This window comes from Mobula hypostoma, chromosome 11 (genome assembly GCF_963921235.1).
Source record: "Mobula hypostoma chromosome 11, sMobHyp1.1, whole genome shotgun sequence".
Lineage (NCBI taxonomy): Eukaryota > Metazoa > Chordata > Chondrichthyes > Myliobatiformes > Myliobatidae > Mobula > Mobula hypostoma.
The window spans coordinates 100,639,880-100,664,452 of NC_086107.1; the positions used below are offsets into that span (position 1 = coordinate 100,639,880).

Here is a 24,573-nt window from a genome sequence, read left to right on the forward strand (position 1 = left end):
GGAACGGTACTTTTTCTCTTAGATTGTGCAGTTCTCTCAAGATTGGTACATCTGCAAGAGGTAGCTGGGGAAATTGGAGATAGACATTTTTTCCCCTTCACTTTATACCTGAAAGCTTTGTGTAAAGCACACTTAAAATACTGTATCCAGTATAAGACTTTTTCCCCTTTTCTTGCAGAATTATATACAGATGAAATCAACTGGCTGAAGAATTTTGGTTTGCCAAATGCTTACACTATCAAACGATATTTTAAATTTCAACTCCAGTCATGGCATATGATGAAGCACTCAGAAAGAAAGAAGGTAATTGATTTTGTTTGACATCAGAATGATGCAGCTTGGAACTTGCATCTAAAATGCACAGATCTTTTTTTTATGTCAAATCCAAAATGCAAATTCAAGCAGTCATGTTTTTTTTGCATAATTAGTTTTTTGAATCTCACAACTCCTAAGCCAGTCTTCAATAACTTTTACTTTGGCAAGGAATATAAGATTCTTGGTTTGTTGTGGCTGCATTTAACTTTAAGCTTTATACCTTTCCGTATAACTCACTTGTTGCGCTTTAGAGTAATGTTTCTTTTTAAAGTGGCAATTTTTACAGATTAGGTAAGGTACTTTGTGAGGCATTGAATATGGTGCTCCTTGTGCTATGCAATTTTCCTATTTATATGTTTTCAGCAACCAGCTTAATAATTCATAACTAAGTTTCTTTCAGCACCTGTGTGATGATTAATGTCAAAATATGATTCTGGAATGCTATTGTTGGTTGGAATCATCGAAAGCAGGGAGGGAGGGGTTCTCGACTAAGGAGATGGGTTGTGCAAGTATGCTCTGTGCAATCTAAATTTAGTGTGCATGATGTTGTGATCAGGAGCAGGAACTCTTGATTCTGATGCAAGTTCTCTCTCCTACAATCTCTCTCTGTTCTATGGGGTCTGTTTTGTTGATATAGCTTATTCTGGTGCTTCTCCCCCTCATTCCTTTCAGTTTGTGAGCCAGGAAATATTGCAATTAAACTTTGGGCAACAAGATATAAAGCTATATAGACAAAGGGGTTGATTCTCTTTTTTCTGCAGTATGAGCAAATGTGTACTGAATAGTTTAGGAGCATGTTTAATAAAAATCTCTTTGGCATTGCAAGTTTGCTTCCCTCTACGTTTTAGTGGCCGTGCCTCCAGGTACCATGCCGCTGGGACTTCCCTCACGATACATGGCTGCTTCTCTCCTTTTCCCCTCTCCCTAAGACACTCTTGAAACCTATCTCTTCTGCAGTTGAGTTTTTGGCTACCTGATCTAGTAATCTCCTTGTGTGGATTGGTATGAAAATTTGCTTTGCAACTGCTGCTACAAAGTGCCTTGGGAAATCTTGTCACATTAAGGCCCTTCATATCCACCTTTATAGTTATTGAGTGAATTGTATAAGTTATGTTTGTACCTAGCTTTACAGTAGGTGACCTTGGTACATACATGTCACTAAATAGTGCATTTACAATGCAATTATAAGATTACTTGATTTATGATTTGTACACTGACGCTAGAGCACCGAGTTGTTTCTTGCTATAGATAATTAAGTGCAAGACTGATATAAGAGTTAGGTTTTAAGAATCTGGGGTATGTTAAGACTAAACAATGATCCTGTGACTTTGGACCTGGAATGGAATTTATTTTAGTAGCCTACAGCAAGATCCAAAGTTAAATCTGTCAACCTTGGGTAACTCCCAAGTGGAGAGCGAGAATTTTCCTTAAGGTGGTACATCTTGGTCCACACTGAAAAAACGCTCTTGGTGCTTTTAATTTCAATTTTGATTTCCTGAGAGTGTTGCCATGCCAGCCCTCGTGAGGCATTCTTTCATTTACATTCCCATCTACTCCAGGTAAAAATCAGACTCCTGGAGTAAAGAGAATCAACATCTAGTGTCAGACTCAAACCTCGGAACATTGTGCATTTCTTTTGCCAGTACAAAGTAAGTCGGAGGTAGTAAGCCTGCTGGTGACTAATTAGGTGATGCTTTGCTGCTGTGCTATATTGCTGGTGGATTATGGATGGTTCTTTCTTTGCATCTCAGCTGTTCTATACTTGGGAATGCTTAATGCTCATACAAGAGACAATGTAGTAGGGAAATAGTTTTGGTGTTCCATTTCACGTCTTGATGAAATCAAAAAGAATATTTTTGAAAAAAAAATACTGATTTATCAACTTCTTTGTTTGATTTTCAGTTATTTTCAATCCAACTGCTAATTTAACATGTTTCCCATCCACCTGTTCTTTTTCTCTGACTCGCACTAAAATAAGGGACCTGAGTTAGTCACGCAGGATAATGGTGCTCCAGAGGGGTTTGCGTCCCACCTCGCTGCAGCTGAGTCGATTGATCTTCTGAAAGGCATGTTTAATTTGCTGAGTTGGATTCAGGACCAGACGGTGAATCATTCTCTTGGGCAACCCTGAATATGATTGTCAGCCACCATTGGGATTCTCATTTAGCTCTTCTGGTGTGGAGTCCTGCATTCTGGCTTTGGACTTGGACCTTTGGGAGCAGTAGCTGCCAACTTTACTTTTCGAGCCTATCCTGCCATTCAGTTAGATTACACTTGACTTGCTGCAGCACTGTTATTTACTACCAAATGGAAGCTCTAATTCTTTGTTTTTTTTTACTGTAAACATGTTGTAGAACAGTAGAAAATATTTGGCAGGGAAATGAACTTTAATGTGTTTGGCTTGTAATTGCATGCCATAAGTGAGTCGTTGTCAAACCGTTTGAGTACTAACATTCAGATTCAACCGAGACCAATGTGGAAAAAGTTTCCTCACAGTTAACGGTCTATTATGAGTCTTAATCCCAATTTCATTACAGCATTACCGCCTGCTCTCCATTTTAAGTATGTTAAACTCTATGTTGCCATGAATTCAAGTGTGCTCCGTGTATTTCTGATCATGGAACACTGGGGTGTTGCTGAGATTGGTGCATTGACTGCTCTCTAAGGCAGCTGTTGATGTTACAGCTGGCGTAAGACCGATGCTGTCACAGTGGAAGAATAATCAGTGTCGTCTCTCGAGGAGCACCGCCAGATGTGCACACAAAGATTGGTTGTTTTACACAGAAGTCTATATCACAGTGGACCTCCTCAGCCCAGGATTGCAAGTTTGAATCCCAGGCTTTACTTTTACACTTAGACTCCCTTACCCAGACAGTATGATTGCATAGCACATTGGAATGCATTGTGGAAAGATGCAAGATGATAATTTGAACCAGCAGTAATTTCAGCTGAGCTGTCAGGAGGAGACAAAGCTTCTCTGGAGCATATCGCCCTGGGGTGCTCCATGGTATTCTAGTGATTGACGATGGAGCATCATAGGGAGGAGCTTTGGACGGTACAGAAGAGGAGACGTTAAATGGTCAAGTTTCACCTGTTCTAAGGATGGGTTTTCACCAGTCTCAGACTTATCCCCCCTGTGAGAGTCATTCTACGCTAGCTAGCTGCATACCTGATAGAAATAGCCCATCCTAGCAGAAACACAGCTCCTGCAGGTCATTGTGGAACTGCAATGCTAGTGGCTGGGGACAACCTTGAGGTCCAGATCATTTCATCCCAGAGCTAAAAGAGAAAGGTCGGTGCAAGGAAGCACCCTCCATTTCTCCCCTCCCCTTCCCAACTAAATATTAAAAATATAAATAGATGATTTGTAAGCCCTTTAATGCTGTTGCAGATTGTATAGTGGGTGAAAGCGGAATTGAAGAGGTGGGTCTGGCAGCAGGCAGAAGCCAACGAGAGAAGAAGCGCTCGTATAAAGATTTGCTGAAAGAAGAGGAGGAAATAGATGCAGAAGTCCGAAACTCAGCCAAAAAGAAAGCGAAGGTGAGGGCAACTGTTTGTGTTTTTGTTTTATTCCTTGCTGTTTTTGCTCACCTTGGACACAGCTGTCCCATCTCTTATCCTCCTCCATTTGAGGGGAGTCTGGAGGACCTCGAGATCTGAGAAGTATCATTCAAGCAAGAAAAGCTGAGCAATATCTAGTTGTATTTGTTCTCTTTTTGTGTTTGCACTACATCTCAAAAGAGGGATTTTAAAAAGTATTGATCAGGTTTACTGCAACTAATGGCTCGTTGTTGGGTATAGAACTTTAATCAAACCTGTTGCCTTTGATTCATCACAGTTGGAGTAACTAGCAAGTATTGAATCTATTTTTTTTAATGTTGGTGTATAATTGTCATTTTTGAAGTGAATTTGAAATTTCCATCTGTGATAAAGTTTGCCTTTATGGATTTCTTGCTCTTCCACTACTGTTCCCTCCTCTCCCCATCTGTGTCTTGTTACATTTACATTGCAACCCATTGTCTTTGTATTGATGCGAGAAAAGTGTACGTGATGGCAGAAAGGAAATTGACACAGACATATGCACGTTAACTTTGGCAATGTTCTCTCTAATTCTTGTGTGTGCATCACCACAGAACCTCTATTTTCGTACTTCGTTACGTATAATCCCAATCCCGAAACATCTTGCTGAGTCTGTGCACTCAGCCAGGAAAATCCAAGTCTGTGCTGAGTTACCTGATCTTTGGCTGACTGCTGTTGTGGTTCTATTTAGTGGCTTGTCCTGCAAGTCATCCATGATTTTGACTCCTGATCAGTGTCCAGCAATTCACACTGGAAGTGCATAGATGTGTACAGTGGCTGAGTTCAAGACCTGCTAAAGTTGAAGAGTTTCCTGAGATCTGTTGAAGAAGCAATGGACTGGGCTTGGTGCCTGATATAACTATCTCCAAAAAAAAAGAATACTGTTAGGGGATGAAGTGGCAGAGGGATTATTTCTCCTCCGTAGAACTGCTGTCATAAATGCAATCCATACTTGTGATCTGATTTTCATTAACTTTCTCTTTTCTGTTGTATTTCCTCACTGCAGTTTTTATTTCTTCATGTGCATAGCATCATTATTGTAACCAGCAGAGGCCTGGGTATTAGCTGTTGTGCTGTCGCCATACTGACATCCTCTCTGAGTCACACTGCAGCTCCAACCACTAATATCATGTTATTCTTTTCATTCTTTGGCTTTACTTATTTTTATAAGCAACCATTTTAGATTCTTAATGTTGTGCTGTTTACAGTTTCTCTGTGACCATCTCTTGATGATGCCAAACCTAGTCTCTGTGTGATGTTTACCTGACATGGCACAACTATGAACAACACTGACTTGTGTTTGTGTAGTTCCAGTACAGTAGCAAATTATCCTAAGGTACAGTATTTCAGACAAAAGTTGAAATCAAGCCATGTGAGGCGATGATGAAAAGCTCAGCCAAGGAGCCAGGTATGGAGGAGTATCTTAACAGGAGAAAAAGGATTGAAAGAACATGCAGATTTCAATCTTGGGCAGTGGAAAGCAAGGTGATCAGTTGTTGAGTGGTGGAATTCAAGTGGCTAGAATTTCAGGAATGCAGGAATCTTCTGGGGTTATAAAACAAGAGGAAAATAGAACGGATGAAGCCATGGAGAGATTTGAAGATTAAGATTTTGAAACGGAGGCATTGCTTGAGGGTGGTGCAGGGAAGGAGATGGAACTTGAGATGAGTTAAGTTTATTGCCTTGCCAAGGTGGTGACATTGGTCTATCCAATATTTAGTTGGTGGAAATTCCTGAATACCCAGCTGTGGATGTTAGATTAGCAGTTAGTAGAAAATTAGCGGTGGTCAAGTAGAATTGAGGGACTTTGCCTTTCATGTGAAAATTGACAATACATATAGATGAGAAATAAAAGGGTGTCCATGGGCGTGATGGCATGGGAGGGGGAAAAGAAACCATTGCAGGATAAATGGCTGGATAGGTAGGCATGGCATTAGGTGACCATAGTTCCACGCAGCAAGACAGAAGTGCGAAGACCACGAACACATCTTCTTGCGATACTCCATGTGATTAATAAGTAACACTACTTTTCTAGACAAGGGTCCACATCAACATTTATCAAACTCTTCGATTACTTAAAGTTAAGGGTAAGTAATCAAGCCAGTTCTTTTTTGAATAGTTACTATACGAGGTTTTCAAAAGGATCACCTGTTAACAAAAGTAGAAATAGAGCAAGTGATCTATTCATCATACAGCATGCCCTAATTTCCAATGTCCACAGCATCATTGGATTGAATAGTACCTCAGCCAATTGCTCAACTGCAGTACAATTGGGTATTTTACTTGCAATTTATAAGTGAAGATGTTGCTAAGCGGCAAGAAAAATATGTCGCTCAACCACATTAACTTGCTAATGGGTGGCATTCATGTTTTTGGTTTATTCCTCGAAGATTGTTATTACTGTCAGTAAACCGGAGACCTCCCTTGAATCCCAACAACATCTCATGAGAGGTTTGTTGTCATGTACGTTGACTACCAATCTGCACAATTCTTAGAAGATGATCCCCTACCACAATCTGAAAGGGCATTTTATTTATCTAACTATCCATCTGTCCATCCATCCATACCCTTTTGGCTCTTTGAGCCTGCAATTACCTGATTTAATCCTAGCCTAGTATCTGGACGATTTACAATGCCCAATTAACCTACCAACTGGTACGTCTTTGGGCTGTAGTAGGAAACCGAAGTACCAGGAAGAAGTCTCCCATGCTGTCACTGGGAGAACGTTCAAACTCCTTACAGGCAGTGGTGGGAATTGGATGGCTGGTACTGTAAAGCATTGTGTTTTCTCAGCTGGCAAGTCCATAAGATGATAATCATCCATCTTTATCGTCAAAGTCTACATGATGTGGAAATTTGAAGGAATTTCTGTGTTTGGATTATTTATTACAAGATTTTTGGGATTGATTTGATTTCCTTGGGAATTTCTTAACAAACATATTGGGAAGACCTTTAACCTATTAGTGATAACCCAGGTAGAATGCTTGTCACAAATCCTTGAAGTACTATTACAGATTAACAAGGCAGTTGATAAAGTTTTATAAATAGAGACTTGGAGTACAAAACCTAGGACATAACGAAACAATAGTTGGTCTGAATATTGTGCAGAATCCTATTCACTTCAGGAAGGATATGAAAGCTTTGGAGATAGTTCAGAAGAGTGGTACTAAAATGATTCTAAGAATGAAGGAACACCTGGTTGCAAATATGGCAACAAGTGTGAGAAGTTGTAAAATCATAAAGGTTTTGGAACGAGTAACTAAAAAGAAACTGCTTCTAGTAACTAGAGAGCCCAAATTTAAAATGATTGATGAAGAGCTCTGAGGTGACATGAGGAGAAACTCCTCTAGTCATTGCAGTTAGGATGTGGAATGTGCTACCTGTGACAAATGAATGTGTGTTTGAAAACTGATCTATTAGCACCTTTGAAAAGGATGTTGATTGAGGAGCTGATGATGTTGATGTGGTTGGGGTATGGGGAGAGGAAGGATGGGTAGCTGATGGACTAAATATTGCTTTTTGAGTTGATGGTGATTTGAAGGGCTGATGCATATTGGCATGCTAAATATATTCATTGATACTAAATCAGAGTAGTGTTGCAATTCAATTACGCCTCGTTCTCCAATTTACTCCTTCTCTATAAACTTGCAGCTCATTCATTTAGATTTGGCTTATATGGGTTAACAGAAACATTGTATAATCCATTTTCACACTACGCATCAAATTAACCTTCTCTTTGTTTTATTTAAAGGAGATTGAAGATTTCCTTTTGGGTGCTGACTTTCATAAGAAAAAGAAGAAATTACACCATTTAACAGGAGAAGAGTTCTACTATGGAGGTAAAAATATCTCCAACTCTTCCCTTAACATTATTTCCATTTCACGAGATAGGTTATTGACTAGTATCCACTTCAAGACCACAGTTAACTTCACTGCATTTCTTTCCATCCTTCTTCCTGAAATGATTCACTTCTTCAGTTTTTCTATCACATCTGTTTCAATAAGAAAATAGGAACAGGACTAGGCCACTTGGCCTTCAAGCTTGCTGCTGCATTCAATATGATCATGGATGATCTGTCCTAGGCCTCCTCTCCTCATCTGGGCCAGTTCCCCAAAATCCTCCATTCCTGATTTTTCAATATAGTCGGCCCTCCTTATCCACGAGGGATTGGTTCCGGGACCCCTCACAGATACCAAAAAACGTGGATGCCCAAGTCCCTTATTCAACCTGTATAAATGCGGTGGACCTTGGGACCCAGTGGAACCCCGGACCTTATTTAATCTGTCTCAGTGCGGTGGACATTAGGACCCGGTGGCGGAGCTCTGAATCCGCAGTGTTTCTGTTCACAAAAATAATCACGATCGCGATTTAAAATAAAGTGGGAATAATAAAGCGATCAGAAAGAGGTGAAATGCCATTGGTCATTGGAAAAGCATTAGGCTACAGTCGGTCAACGATCGGAACAATTTTAAAGGATAAAGTGAGAAAAGCCCTGCTCCAATGAAAGCTACAATTATTACTAAGCAACGCAGTGGTTTAATTATTGGATTTTGGGGTTTTGGGTTTTTGATCCTCCACATAAACCTGGCAGGGATGGAGAGTGCTCGGGAGCGGTCTGTCACTGGATCAAAGTCAAGAATTTCCGTTTCCGAGCCTGGTGCTGAAACATACGTTTCTTAAGTGTTTTATATGCATAGAAAGGTAAAATATATACTATATACTAAGACAAACATTTGACTAACTGACGCTGAATAATACCGGATGTACCTGTTCCGACTTACTTAGTAAGAGAACTTCCGTTTTTTTTTCTGATCCCGATCCACGACAACCTACGCACATCCTCCCATGTACTTTAAATCATCTCTAGATTACTTATAATACCTAAAACAATGTAAATGCTATGTAAAATAATTGTTATACTGCATTGTTTAGGGAATAATGCCAAGAAAAAAAAGTCTGTACATATTCGAACAACAAATGTTGGAAGAGCACTTCCGGGTTTTCTTGATTCGCGGTTGGTTGAATTTGCGCATGCGGAACTCGCGGATGAGGAGGGCCGAATGTAATTTATCTACCTGGTATTTAAATACCCCTAATGACCCAGTATCCATAACCTTCGAAAACAGAAAATTCCAGAGATCCATCATCCCCTGATGATGCTGTTTTCCACACTAAGTCTTTCACTTCTTCTTTCTTTTCAACTGTTTCTTTCCCTGATAATTGACAGGGCTCTCACGGTATCTGTTCTGTTTCCTGCGTCTGCTCCCATCTCCCCTTTCCTCTGGTTTTTTGGGTTTCCAGTGTTCTTACCTTCTGCTTATCAGTTCCATATTACATCTTTTTTTTATTTCTGACATACGCATGATACTACCTTTAGCTGCATCTTCCTGTCATCCATGTCAGATTGTTCACCTTGGACTTTTTGGTTCACCCTTCTACCTCCTCCAATACCCAATTCCCCTTCTCAGCCACATTCACATTCAAGGGATACAACTTTTCCCTTTAATCTCCTTCCTTCTTGTCATCTTGGTGTCCAAACGTTCTTTCCAGATGAAGCAGTGATTTATTTATATTTAAAGTTGTAGACCGGATACCATGGTAGCATAGTGGTTTGCACTCTCACAGCTTGGGATGTTGGAATTCAGAGTTCAATTCTGGCATCCTCTACTAGATGCATGGTTTTCCTCCAAGTGCCCCAGTTTTCTCTTACAGCTCAAAGATGTACCAGTGAGTAGATTAATTGGTCATTGTAAATCGTCCTGAGTTAAGCTAGTGTTAAATAGGTGGGTTGCTGGGTGGTGTGGATTGTTGGGCTGGAAGGGCACAGAAACAGGCTTTTTGTCCCATCATGTCAGTGCTGCTGATCAACCACCCATTTAAATTAATCCTAGTTAATTTTTATTCCTCTTCTTTTCATTCTCCCCACATTCTCCCAGATATTGCCCCTCACTTTTACACTACCTCCAGATACTACCCCTCACTTAATATACAGTGACCAATAACCCAGATATCTTTGAGATGTGGGACAGAACTGGAGGAAACCATGTGGACATAGAATATATAAACTTGACAAAGATAGCACCTGAGATCAGGGTTGAACATGGGTTTCTAGTGTGGTGAGGCAGCATTTCCAGCAACTGCACCACCATATTGCCCTTCGAGTGCGGTATACCATATTTAGTGAGAGCATTGTGGTCTACTTTCTCTGAGGAAACCAAATGCTGATTGCTTGATTACTTTGCAGAACACCTATGTTCAATCTGCCAGAGCTTCCAGATGCCTTTTATTTTAATCACTTCTACATGATCTCTCTATCTTTGGCCTGTTGTATTGTTCCGGTGATGGTCCATATAGATTTGTGGGACAGCACCCCTATTTTTGGAACAGATACATGACAACTTCCAGACTCAACATGATTTCAACAATTTTGGGTAATCACCCATTTCAGCCTTGTTTCCCCCATTTCCAACATCCAGGTTCTCTCTTTCATTTTTGGGTAATTTGAACTTTAATATGTCTCTTCCTGTTGTGCCAAGTCCTGAACATTTCTTTTAGTGATTCACTTAACTTTCCCATTTTCTTTCAAGCTGCCCCATCGTACCTGTGTCATTTAATCTCACTTAATCACTATCTTTTCACAGGCCTTTTGTCTTGAATTTTTGCTCTATCCTTTTGCTATAACTTATTTCTCTCCATCTTTTCCCAGTTAGAAAACATAGAAAAACCTACAACACAATACAGGCCCTTCAGCCCACAATATTGTGCCAAACATCTACTTACTTTAGAACTTACCTCGGGTTACCTATAGCCCTCTATTTTTCTAAGCTTCATGTACCTATCCAGAGGTCTCTCAAAAGACCCTATTCTATCCGCCTCCACCACTGTCGCCTGCAGCCCATTCTACGCACTCACCACTCTTTGTGTAAAAAAAAACTTACCCTGACATCTCCTCTGTACCTATTTCCAAGGACCTTAAAACTATGTCCTCTCTTGTTAGCCATTTCAGCACTGAGAAAAAGCCTTTGACTTTCCACGCGATCAATGCCTCTCATCATCTTATACACCTCTATCAGGTCACCTCTCATCCTCTGTCGCCCTGAGGAGAAAAGGCCTAGTTCACTCAATCTATTCTCATAAGGCATGCTCCCCAATCTAGGAACATCCTTGTAAATCTCCTCTGAAACCTTTCTCTAGTTTCCACATCCTTCCTGTAGTGAGGTGACCAGAAATGAGCACAGAACTCCAAGTGGGGTCTGACCAGGGTCCTTTATAGCTGTAACATTACCTCTCGGGTCTTGAACTCAATCCCACAGTTGATGAAGACCAATGCAATGTATGCTTTCTTAACCACAAAGTCAACCTGTGCAGCAGCCTTGAGTGCCCTATGGACTCAGACCCCAAGACCCCTCTGATCCTCCACACTGCCAAGAGTCTTACAATTAATACTATGTTCTGCCATCGTATGTGACCTACCAAAATGAACCACCTCACACTTATCAAAATGAACTCCACCTGCCACTTCCCAGCCCAGTTTTGCATCCTATGAATGTCCCGCTGTAACCTCTTGACAGCCTTCCACACTACCCACAACACCCCCAACCTTTGTGTCATCAGCAAATTTAGTAACCCATCCCTCTATTTCCATGCCATCCACGTCATTTATAAAAATCAGGAAGAGAAGGGGTCCCAGAACAGATCCCTGAGGGACACCACTGGTCACCAACCATGCAGAATATGACCCGTCTACAACCACTCTTTGCCTTCTGTGGGCAAGCCAGTTCTGGATCCACAAAGCAAGGTCCCCTTGGATCCCATGCCTCCTTACTTTCTCAATAAGACTTACATGGGGTACCTTATCAAATCATTTGCTGAAATCCATGTATACTGCATCTACAGCTCTACCTTCATCAATGTGTTTAGTCACATCCTGAAAAAAATTCAATCAGGCTCATATGGCAAGACCTGCCTTTGACAAAGCCATACTGACTATTCCAAATCATATTATGCCTCTCCAAATGTTCATAAATCCTGCCTGTCAGGATCCTCTCCATCAACTTGCCAACCACTGAAGTAAGACTCATTGGTCTATAATTTCCTGGGCTATCCCTACTCCCTTTCTTGAATAAGGGAACAACATCTGCAAACCTCCAATCCTCTGGAAACTCCCCTGTCCCCATTGATGATGTGAAGATCATTGCCAGAGGCTCAGCAATTTCCTCCCTCGCTTCCCACAGTAGCCTGGGGTATATCTCGTCCGGTCCCAGTGACTTATCCAACTTGATGCTTTACAAAAGCTCCAGCCATCCTCTTCCTTAATATCTATATGCTCAAGCTTTTCAGTCTGCTCTAAATCATCCCTATAATTGCCAAGGTTCTTTTCCGTAGTGAATACTGAAGCAAAGTATTCATTAAGTGCCTCCGCTACCTCTTCTGGTTCCATATACACTTTTCCACTTCCTCTTTTCCACTTGATTGGTCCTATTCTCTGACGTCTTATCCTCTTGCTCTTCACATACTTGTACGATGCCTTGGGGCTTTCCTTAATCCTGCTCGCCAAGGCCTTCTCATGTCCCCTTCTGGCTCTTCTAATATCATTCTTAAGCTCCTTTCTGCTAGCCTTATAATTTTCTACATCTCCATCATTACCTAGCTTTTTGAACCTTTATTAAGCTTTTCTTCTTGACTAGATTTTCAACTGCCTTTGTTCACCACGGTTCCTGTACCCTACCATCCTTTCCCTCTCTCATTGGAATGTACCTGTGCAGAATGCCATGCAAATATCCCCTGAATGTTTGCCACATTTCTGCTGTACATTTCCCTGAGAGCATCTGTTCCCAATTTATGCTCCTAAGTTTCTGCCTGATAGCTTCACATTTCCCCTTACTCCAATTAAACGCTTTCCTAACTTGTCTGTTCCTATCCCTCTCCAATGCTATGGCAAAGGAGATAGAATTGTGATCACCCTCTCCAAAATGCTCTCCCACTGAGAGACCTGACACCAGACCAAATTCATTTCCCAATACCAGATCAAGTACAGCCTCTCCTCTGTGTCAGGAAGCCTTCCTGAACATATCTAACAAACTCCACCCTATTTAAACCCCTTGCTGTAGGGAGATGCCAATCAATATTGGGGAAATTAAAATCCCCCAACATGACAACCCTGTTATTACTGCACTGTTCCAGAATCTGTCGCCCTATCTGCTCCTCGATGTCCCTGTTATTATTGGGTGGTCTATAAGAAAAACACCTAGTAGTGTTATTGACCCCCTTCCTGTTTCTAACTTCCACCCACAGAGATTCAGTAGACAATGCCTCCATGACTTCCTCCTTTTCTGCAGCTGTGACACTACCTCTGATCAGCAGTGCCATGCCCCCACCTCTTTTGTCTCCCTCCCTGTCCTTTCTGAAACATCTAAAGCCTGGCACTCGAAGTAGCCATTCCTGCCCTGAGCCATCCAGGTCTCTGTAATGGCCACAACATCATAGCTCCAAGTACTGATCCATGTTCTTAGCTCATCCACTTTGTTCATGATACTCCTTGCACTACAGTAGACACAACTCAAACCATCAGTCTGACAGCATTCCTTCTCTATCACCTGCCTGTGCTCCCTCTCACACTGCTTACAAGCTTACTCTATAGTTCTGATGTAAAGTGAATAATGTCAAACGTTCATTGTTGTCCTTTCCACAAATGCTGTCTGACCCACTGAGTATTATCAGCACTTACTGTTTTTATTTTAGATTTGCAACATTTGCAGATTTTTCCTTTAATCAACTAATTAGAAGTATTTAATAATTTTAAGTATTTATTTTCACTTTTTAATCTTTGGTGAAGTTCCTAATAATGAGTCTCAGTCGGAAGCAATGACTGTTTGTTCCCCTACCTAGATCTGCCTGACTTGTTGAGAGGTGATCTTCCAGCATTTTTTGTGTGTTGCTCAATATTTCCAGCATCTGCAGAATCTCTTGTGTTTGCAATTTAATCTTGCGTTCTTCCCATGTATCCCATCATGCTCATGTTTGATCTGTCTAGTGAACTGACTTAATTTTCCTTTGTATTTGTCTGTACTTCCCCTGAATGATCGGAGATTGACAGGAGAACCTATCAATTCCCTTCATCATCAAGTGTGCTACCACTCTTGAAGTCTTGCCTCTCCTCCTCGTGCAGCTGAGCCCCACAGTACCATGACTTTGGCTCTTGCTGCCTCCTCAGAGTCCACCGTTTTCCAAAATAAGGAAGTCAAAGTTCAAAGTAAAATTTATTACCAGAGTCACTGCATACAACCTTGAGATTCTTTTTCTCTGGGCATACTTAGCAAATCTATAGAACAGCAACTGTAAGTAGGATCAATGAACAACAAACTGTGCAAATGCAGATATAAATAAATAGCAATAAATAAGGAGCATGAAATAACAAGATAAAAGAGTCCTTAAATGAGTGTAGTTATCCTGTTTTGTTTGAGAGCTTGATGGTTGAGGTTAGTAACTGTTCTTGAACCTGGTGGTGCGAGTCCTGAGGCATCTGTACCTTGTACCTGATGGCAGCAGCGAGAAAAGAGCATGGCCTGAGTCATGACGACCTTTGACAATGGATGCTGCTTTTCTATGGCAATGTTTCATGTAGATGTGCTCAGTGGTGGGAGGGTTTTATCCGTGATGTACTGGGCTGAATCCACCATCTTTTGTAAGATTTTCCTTTCAAAGGATTTGTGTTCCCATTCCAGGCTGTAACGCAGCCAGTTAGCACACTTTCCACCACACATCTCTAGAAGTTTGCCAAGGTTTTTGATGACTGAGAATAAGAATTCAGTGTCAAAGTAGTTAATGGAAAGGATTCCCTGACTACCTGTTTTCCTCTGCCTAGTGGCCACCCATTCCTTGTCTGACCACCTCATTTAAAAAAAAAACTTGCTATCCATGTAAATTTCAGCCTCGTTGATGCATCATAGTACGTTAAGCTGGTGCTCAAGCTGCCCAAACTGAAAGACTGCAAGGCGCATCTTGGAATCCCTGCATGTTGTATAGCATTTGGGCCAGAGCTCTAGAACATAGAACGTAGAATAGTACAGCACAGTACAGGCCCTTTGGCCCCCAATGTTGTGCCGACCCTCAAACCCTGCCTCCTATATAACCCCCCCACCTTAAATTCCTTCATATACCTGTCTAGTAGTCTCTTAAACTTCACTAGTGTATCTGCCTCCACCACTGACTCAGGCAGTGCATTCCACACACCAACCACTCTCTGAGTAAAAAACCTTCCTCTAATATCCCCCTTGAACTTGGCCTCTTGTATTGAGCAGTGGTGCCCTGGGGAAGAGGCGCTGGTTATCCACTCTTATCTATTCCTCTTAATATCTTGTATACCTCTATCATGTCTTCTCTCATCCCCCTTCTCTCCAAAGAGTAAAGCCCTAGCTCCCTTAATCTTGATCATAATGCATACTCTCTAAACCAGGCAGCATCCTGGTAAATCTCCTCTGTGCCCTTTCCAATGCTTCCACATCCTTCCTATAGTGAAGCGTCCAGAACTGGACACAGTACTCCCAAGTGTGGCCTAACCAGAGTTTTATAGAGCTGCATCATTACATCGCGACTCTTAAACTCCTATCCCTCGACTTATGAAAGCTAACACCCCATAAGCTTTCTTAACTACCCTATCTACCTGTGAGGCAACTTTCAGGGATCTGTGGACATGTACCCCCAGATCCCTCTGCTCCTCCACACTACCAAGTATCCTGTCATTTACTTTGTACTCTGCCTTGGAGTTTGTCCTTCCAAAGTGTACCACCTTACACTTCTCCGGGTTGAACTCCATCTGCCACTTCTCAGTCCACTTCTGCATTCTATCAATGTCTCTCTGCAATCTTTGACAATCCTCTACACTATCTACAACCTTCGTGTCATCTGCAAACTTTCCAACCCACCCTTCTACCCCCATGTCCAGGTCGTTAATAAAAATCACGAAAAGTAGAGGTCCCAGAACAGATCCTTGTGGGACACCACTAGTCACAACCCTCCAATCCGAATGTACTCCATCCACCATGACCCTCTGCCTTCTGCAGGCAAGCCAATTCTGAATCCACCTGGCCAAACTTCCCTGGATCCCATGCCTTCTGACTTTCTGAATAAGCCTACTGTGTGGAACCTTGTCAAATGCCTTACTAAAATCCATGTAGATCACATCCACTGCACTACCCTCATCTATATGCCTGGTCACCTCAAAGAACTCTATCAGGCTTGTTAGACACGATCTGCCCTTCACAAAGCCATGTTGACTGTCCCTGATCAGACCATGATTCTCTAAATGCCCATAGATCCTATCTCTAAGAATCTTTTCCAACAGCTTTCCCACCACAGACGTAAGGCCCACTGGTCTATAAATACTATAAAAACCCTCTTACAATACTTTTAACTTGGTAATTATGTGGCATGATAACATAGTGATTAGCATAACTCTTTACAGTGTTAGCAATTTATCCTCCAGGTTCTCTGCTTTCCGTTCACATAGCAAAGATACGTTGATTAGGGTTAGTAAGTTGCAGGCATGTCATGTTTGTGCCAGAAGCATGGCAATGCTTGCGGGTTGTCCCCTGCACATCCTCCGACTGTGTTAATCATTGATGCAAAAAAAAAGCATTTCACTGTACATTTCAAAGGACATGTGACAAATAAAGCTAATCTTTAAATCTCTGTCTTCAGAAAGGTCAAACGAGAGTGTGGAGTAGAAAAAGGAATGGACCATAATTTTGTGTTTAGATTTGCTCTGCTATTCTTACGGTTACAGATCATTTTTTTGCATGTTCGTGTTCCAACTTGATTCAGTTATCTATCAATCTATCAATCTGAATATATTCAGTGACTGAGCATCCACAACACTAAGGAGTAGGAGGTTCTCTGCATGGAGGTCGATGACCAGTGATGTTCTGCCGGAATCTGTTCTGGTACCCCTCTTTGTGATTTTTATAAATGACCTGGATGAAGAAGGAGAAGAATGGGTTAGTAAGTTTGCTGATGACACAAAGGTTGGGGGTGTTGTGGATAGTCTGGAGGATTGTCAGAGGCATCGATAGGGTGCGGAAATGGACTGAGAAGTGGCAGATGGACTTCAACCCAGGTAAGTGTGAAGTGGTTCATTTTGTTAGGTCCAATTTGAAGACAGAATATAATATCAATGGTAAGACTCTTGGCAGTGTGGATGATCTGAGATATCTGTGGGGTCCATAGCAACAGGACAGTCAAAGCTACTGCACAGGTTGACAGTGTTGTTCAGAAGGCATATGGTGTGTTGGCATTCATCAACTGTGGGATTGAGTTCAAGAGCCGAGAGATAATGTTGCAGCTATACAAGACCGTGGTCAGACCCCACTTGGAGTACTATGTTCAGTTCTGGTCAGCTCACTACAGGAAGGTTGTGGATACTAGAGAGAGAGTGCAGAGGAGATTTACAAGGATGTTGTCTGGATTGGAGAGCGTGCCTTATGAGAATAGGTTGAGTGTACTTGCCCTTTTTTCCTTGGAGCGACGGAGGATGAGAGGTGTCCTGATAGAGGTGTGGAAGATGATGAGAGGCATTGATTATGTGGATAGCCCAGGGCTGAACTGGCTAACACGAGGGGGCATAGTTTTAAGGTGCTTGGAAATAGGTACTGAGGGGATGTCAGGGGCAAGTTTTTCCACACAGAGAGTGGTGGGTGCGTGGAATGCACTGCCGGCGGCGGTGGTAGAAGTGGATACAATAGCATCTTTTAAGAGACTAGGTACATGGAGCTTAGAAAAATAGAGGGCTATGCGGTAAGGAAATTCTAGGCAGTCTGTAGAATAGGTTACATGGTCGGCACATCATTTTGGGCCGAAGGGCCTGTAATGTGCTGTAAATTTCTATGTCCTATGTTCAGAAGACTCAGAAGAGCCCTTAAGCAAATGTTTTTTTCCTCTTATCTCAGACCAAGGGGTCCTAAGTTCTGGACTTGTTTTCTGTTTCTAAATTCTTAATCTAGGACAAAATTCTAAGCTCTAGAAAAAAATCTTTTTGCGCACTCATCTCTGACCCACTCTTTTCAAGAATCAGTCTGGTGAATTCATGCCTCTGAGGTAGCCTTTACCTGCCTTCTGTGGATGGATTAAAAACTTCAAACTATCCTCAGGTCTGGCCTCACCAAAACCTTGAGTTGTCACAGGACAACTTTAGTTTCACAATTCAACTTGTTTGCAATCAAGATTAACATTTCCTTTCCAGTTGTTTGTTGTAAATGGGCATATTTACTGTCAAAGACACTAAGACTCTAACTGGTTGCTTGGGATTTTACTGTTTTAATGTTCCTCCTTTTAAATTGAATAATCTCTTCATCTGACACCCTTTTGCCAATTCATTTACCTCCTCCCTACTCTTCTTTGCATCCCCTCTGAATTTGTTACCCCATTTTTTGTTGTCAGCAAATTTATTTTGTACTTAATCCTTTCATTCAGGTAGTTCCTATAGATCATCAGTGGTTGATTGTTGTGGCATTGGATGAGGAATAGTATATAAATGTATTTATTTCCAACTGTTCAACTATTTTGTAACTGTTTTAAGGTATTTGCCTCAACAAGTTCCTGTGGTGACAACTTTGAAATTTCACTACATTCTGAGTTAAAACATTTATCCCGAATTCTCTCTTTTTGTGGGTATTTAGAAACATCTCATCCGCCTCCCCTGTCAGACTCCTTCATAACATTTAAAAGTCATTGAAGAAACTATTCCACAGCTTCTCCTTTTCATCGGGAAGAAAACCAGTCTGTGCAGCACTCCTGTGAATACTAAATTGTAAAACATTTTAGTATTTCTACTTTCTGTGTGTTTATGCAGAGCTGTCACCTATGGAACCTGTAAAGAAGAAAAAGAAAGTTGATGGTCAACAGACTGACACTGCCATGGGTCTTTTGAAGGCTATAACCTCACCTGTATCTGCAGTTGCAAAGCCTTCTAAAAAAGTTGAGAAACCAATTTCTGCTTTTGGCTCACCATCCTACCCTCCTTTTTACACTGAGAATAAGAAGGAACATAAGAAAAAAGCTGCCAGTACAGATCCCGAGGATCTCTCTGAAGAAGGAAGCTCCCACAAATCAAAGAAGATGAAGCCACTTTTTGTAAATACAGACGCTGTGACTGTGCGTGAGGGAGAGGGTTTAAAAATGAAACTCCTCCTCTCGCCTAAGGAAAAGTCGGGCATGGATGATGAGGCATTCAATTTTGCAGGGACATCAAATCTAAAGAAATCATCAAAAAAGGGAAGTAGGGAGGAACATGGCACTTTCCTCTCTGCCCTCGACACCCACGGTTTGCCAAAGCCATCAGCTGTTCGTAAAAAACACAAGTCAGAGTCTCGGGTTACTGAGGGCTTTGACTCTGCATCGCACTTCTACCCTGAAGTTCATGCCAGTAACCTTTCCGATTATGAGTTCACGGGTTTGGAGACATTGGAGTCTGCAACGTCCTCTGGTGGGGAGCTTGAGGCTGGAGAGCTAGTTATTGACGATTCTTTCCGAGAAATGAAAAAGAAAAAGAAAAAAGACAAAAAAAGCAAAAAAAAGAAGGACAAGGACAAGCACAAAGAAAAGAAACATTCAAAATCTAAGAAGCTGCTGGTTCATGGCTCAGGGAAGGCCATGTCACCCAATAAGTGTTGTTATTCACCTCAGCCGTCTGTAACCACACCTTATGCACACCCACCTTCTCTATTCCATATGGAAGGACAGACTGAGAAAAAGAAAAAAAAGGAAGAAAAAGACAAAGAAAAGGTTGAAAAACCTGAAAAGGTAGGGCAACTCAAGTACATTTTTTTAACTTATATTTTTGTCGTTTTGCCAATAACAGAACAAACAGGATAAAAACAAACAGACAGGGTTATCATAGGTGAAGTAAAATCCGTATCTTATAATAGAAAAAATAAATAGTGAAATGGGTTACATTGCTGTATCAAGGTTAACCAAACTCTTACGTCCATAATTGTCCTTCAGAGTCTCAGGGGACCTTAAGATCCATAACTCTAAAGTCCATTCTGCAGGTTCCTTCATAAAACAAAGTTCTTCAAACCAAATAAATGTACAGTTCAGAGTCATTTCAGGCTCAAATAAAATGTCCAATTTTCCCAGTATCTTTCAAATTTTTTAGTGGTATGTCTCAGAGAGAAAGTCACTCGTTCCATAACATAAATTTGAACTATTTCTATCCATTCCAGCACTGTAGGAGACTCTTTGCTTAGCCATTTCCTGGTAATCGCTTTCTTACTGGCTGCTAGTAGTATTTGTAACAAATATCTTTCATGTTTTTTGAGTCCATTTGGTACATTACCCAAATAAATAACTTTAGAGTCAAAATTAATCTCTGGGCTGATTATTGACCTTGTCTTTGTTAACACATCTAACCAATAAGACAAAATCTTTGGACACTCCCAGAAAATATGAAAATGATCAGCCAACATATTATCACACATTCTCCAACATTGACCTTGTTCAGGTCCATTACTTTGTGACTTCTTTATTTTTGACGTTATGAAAAATCTTAAGATATTCTTCAAGGTGAATTCCCTCCACAGATCTGAGCTTAAAGTAGTCGAATGTGTCCTGCATATGTTTTACCAATTGTCTTCTGTCAATTTTATATTGGCTTCTTTCTCCCATTTTGACTTAACATACATTGTGGAGAGACCCCTGTTAGATTGTAAAATCGAGTAAATCCTGGTTATCAGTTTCTTTTTAATATTACCTTTATACATAATGAATATATTAATCAGACTTAACCCTTTCTCTCCAATAGTTTTAATATTATTAATAAAATATTGTGAGTTGAAGATATCTAAAGAAGTGTTGTTTCTCTAAGTGATACGTTTCTGTAAGTTGTTGAAAGGACTCGAAACCCTTAATGGAGGATATTGTACAGTATGAGGTGATTCCCTTACTTGTCCAATGTGTAAATCTACCATCCAATTGTGCTGGAAGGAATTCTGTGTCATGTGCCACCGAACGTAGTATTCTTACATTACTTTCAAATCTTGGGTCTTTGAATTCTTTATACCAGATGTTTAGAGGGTCTGTTGTCCACTTAGTCAGTTTATTGAAATGCTTCTTTGGGAGTGTTTTATCCCCCAGTGAAGATGGGAGAGGGATATTTATTAGACTTTGTTCTAAATCCTTCCACTTTGCCTCACAATTAGAGTCACACCAACAGACCAGACTGCGCAGCTGTGCTGCTCTATAATAGTCTTCAAAGCAAGGCACAGCAAATCCTCCTTTATCCTTGGGCAGCTGTAGTGACTGAAATCTAATTCTTGTTTTCTGTTTTCCCCAAGTAAATGTTGAAATCATCCTTTTCCATTCATTAAATTGCTTAAAAGATGCTTCAACAGGCAATGATTGAAAAAGAAAGAACAATCTAGGTAATACATTCATCTTTATGGCTTCTATTCGATTATACATATCCATTGGCAGCAATGACCATCTATTTAAGTCTGCCTTAATATCAGCTGTTATGGGAATGTAATTATGTTCGTAGGTAGTAGACAAGTCTTCAGGTATTTGCACTCCTAGGTATTTAATAATATTACCTTTCCGTTTGAATTTACTCATTCTGTAAATCTTTTCTTGTGGTTCGTAATTAAAATTTAAAGTTTGGGTTTTATGTAAATTTAATTTATAGCCAGAGTAGGAACCAAATTCTTTCAGCAGGGATAATAATTTAGGCAAACCTGCATTAGGATTGGTAAGAGTCATGAGAATGTCATCCGCATATAAACAAATCTTATTTTCTATATCTCTGATCAGTACACCTGTTATAATCTTGTCTTCTCCAATTGCCTGGGCCAATGGCGCGATAAAAAGAGCGAAAAGCGTGGGGCTTAGGGGGCACCCTTGTCGACGTCCCCTTTCAAGAAATATTGTTTTAGATAAATACCCACTTATTTTAATTCTGGCTGTAGGGGAAGAATATAAAGATTTCAGACATCCAACTACCTGATTATTAAAGCCAAACCGCTTAAGTCCCAAGAAGAGATATTCCCATCGTACCGAGTCAAAGGCCTTTTTAGCATCAAGGCTAATAACTACAGATTCCAGGTTATTATTGCTCATATGGTCAATGAGATGAAGGGCCCGTCTCACATTGTCCTGGATTTGCTTACTTTTTACAAAACCTGTTTGATCTGTGTCAATTAGATCTGGAGTTATATTTACAATCTTTTTACTAATATTGATGCAAGTAATCTATAATCTATGTTTAGGACAGATATGGGCCTATAAGAACTGTATTCAGTCCGATCCTTACCACTTTTAGGAATTACTGAAATTATTGCTTGATTCCAGGACAGCAGAGTCTCCCCTCCTCCGAGAACATAATTAAGACATTTCTTAAGTATTGGTATTATTATCTCTCTTAAAGTTTTGTACCATTCTGCTGGGTAGCCATCAGCACCTGAGATCTTATTTGTTTTTAATGCTGATATAGCCTTACCTATTTCTTCTTCTGTTATCTCCTGAGTTATTAGTTTATTTTGCTCCGTTCCTACCGATGGTAAATCTAAGGACGTTAAGAAATTAGATATGTCTGCTAACTCTGTAGCTTTGGGCTGAGCATACAACATTGTGTAGTACGTTTTGAAAGATTTTTGAATGTCTTCTAATTTATGAAGCATCTTATTAGTCTGGGTGTCTTTCACCCTATGTATAGATATCTCATCTCAGCCTGTTGTTTACGTATTCTCCATGCAAGTAATTTCTTAGATTTGGGACCATTCTCATAGAAATTTTGTTTAACAAACTTAGCTCTCTTCTCAACATCACGTTCATAAATATTATTTAGAATTCGTTTTGTATCCAAAATTTGATTCAAGCCATTACTGTCATTATACTCCATATGCTTACTCTCCAAAAATTGTAATTTTTCAATAAGGTCCTTGATTTGTTTCTCTTTTTCCTTTTTCTTCTGAGCTGGCCACTTTGAGTTTACCCCTAATAACAGCTTTTGCAGCATCCCACAGAGTGCTGGGGACACCGTTCCTTATAATCTTCAAACTCTTTCTTTAGGTATTTTAAACATAGGGGATCATCCAAAAGACTGGTATCAAGTTTCCACAAGGTATCTATGGGTTTGTTGTCTAAATGTAATGTTAAGTAAACCCCTGCGTGGTCAGAGATGTCTCTTACCCCTGTATCGCATTTTATAATTCTGTGTCTCTCTGAATTAAACATTAAAAAAAAATCTATTCTCGAGTACGCATAGTGGGGGTGAGAAAAAAAGGTGAACCGTCTATCAAGCGAATGTAACTCTCTTCATTTATCTATCATGCCTATTTCTTTGAGGAGGTTCTTGACATGTGATGTTTCCGGGTTTATCTTTTTTGTTCTATTGGAGGAGTCCAGGAAAGGATGTAATTGAATATTCCAGTCCCCCCCACATATTACCACACCAGGCTTTTCCATAGCTATCATATTAAAAACCTTAATCAGTTGTTTATCATTTCCTGGTGGTCTGTAAACATTCAGTAAAGTAACTTCTTTATGATCAATAAAACCCTTCACCAGTAAATAACGCCCTTCTTTGTCTCTAATCTGTGAGGAAAACTGGAAATTTACTTTAGTTGAGATTAATATTGCAACTCCCCTTGTGTTTCCCCTCTCAAAAGAAGAGTAATAACAATTTTTAAATCCCATTTTGCATAACTTCTCATGTTCAATCTTTGAAAGGTGAGTTTCTTGCCAAAAAATTATATCTTGCTTTTCTCTCTTCATTTTAGCTATAGCCTTACTCCTCTTGATTGGGTTCTGTAACTCATTCATATTAAGGGTGATTACTTTGTATTCTTCATACGGCCTCCCACTCCAATAAAAAAAGAGTTTATATAAATAGTTAGATATCCCTGATTGACCTGAACAAATGAACTTCTGTCTGTACAACAAGCTAACATTTAACATATAAACAACAAATATAACATCTGTGACTTCCATCTTTGAAGTTTAAACTAAATTCTAAGTCGGGGGGGGCCTTAAACCCGAAGGGGCCCCTCCTCGTGCAGGTTGATGCCTCGGAATAATTGAAATCAGGACAGTGCACAAAAAAGAACAAAATCAAACAACAGCTCCCAGATTTGTGGTCAGGTCAGTTATAGTAATAAGAGCTTACAGAGGAAAAATCATTTATGTTCTATTTTTAAGTTCTTAATACAAAGTAAATTATAATTTGGTGTTAGGGTACATGTGATTTTACTGACCTCGCTGAAGGATATTTTATCACTATACTTTTGAGAGCTCTCATGCAGTATCTTTGCTGCATCGAAATTCCTTTAGCTTGTCCTGGATGTGTTTCAGGCGTGTTTCTTGGTCCTGACGGGATTTTGCACCCGCTGTCTCCCAGGAAGGCTGCCTCAGTTTCGCCGTGGCTGTGCCTTGCGCGGGGGCCACGATTCCGGGACAGTCCGGGAAAAATCCCCTGTTCTTCAGGTCTTCCGTCGCCTCTGATGCGTTACTGTAGATGACTTGTCTAGTGCCAAAAAACACTCGAAGTTTGACTGGGTAAAGAGTCTGGAACTGGAGCCCCTTTTCTTTAAGCGTTTTTCTGATGGTGGAGTAAGCCTTTCTTTTCATAACTATTTTGGTCGGGTAGTCTTGATCAAAAAATACTTTTTTCCCGTCGTAATAAATCTCTCGTT

The 24,573-nt window shown here is 40.5% G+C and overlaps 1 protein-coding gene across 4 annotated transcripts in view; it reads left to right on the forward strand.

Moving 5' to 3' along the window:
* Positions 1-24,573, forward strand: part of hmgxb4a (HMG box domain containing 4a) — a 62,483-nt gene that overhangs the window by 6,821 nt on the left and 31,089 nt on the right. For 2 of the 4 annotated variants that reach the window (XM_063062670.1, XM_063062667.1), the window contains exons 2-5: positions 179-303; positions 3,707-3,855; positions 7,646-7,733; positions 18,741-19,690. In XM_063062670.1, the coding sequence (XP_062918740.1) occupies positions 270-303; positions 3,707-3,855; positions 7,646-7,733; positions 18,741-19,690 (1,221 nt within the window). In that variant the 5' untranslated portion in view covers positions 179-269. Of the gene's footprint in view, positions 1-178; positions 304-3,706; positions 3,856-7,645; positions 7,734-18,740; positions 19,691-24,573 lie in introns of those variants that run through there. The other 2 variants (XM_063062668.1, XM_063062669.1) reach the window with 2 other exon arrangements.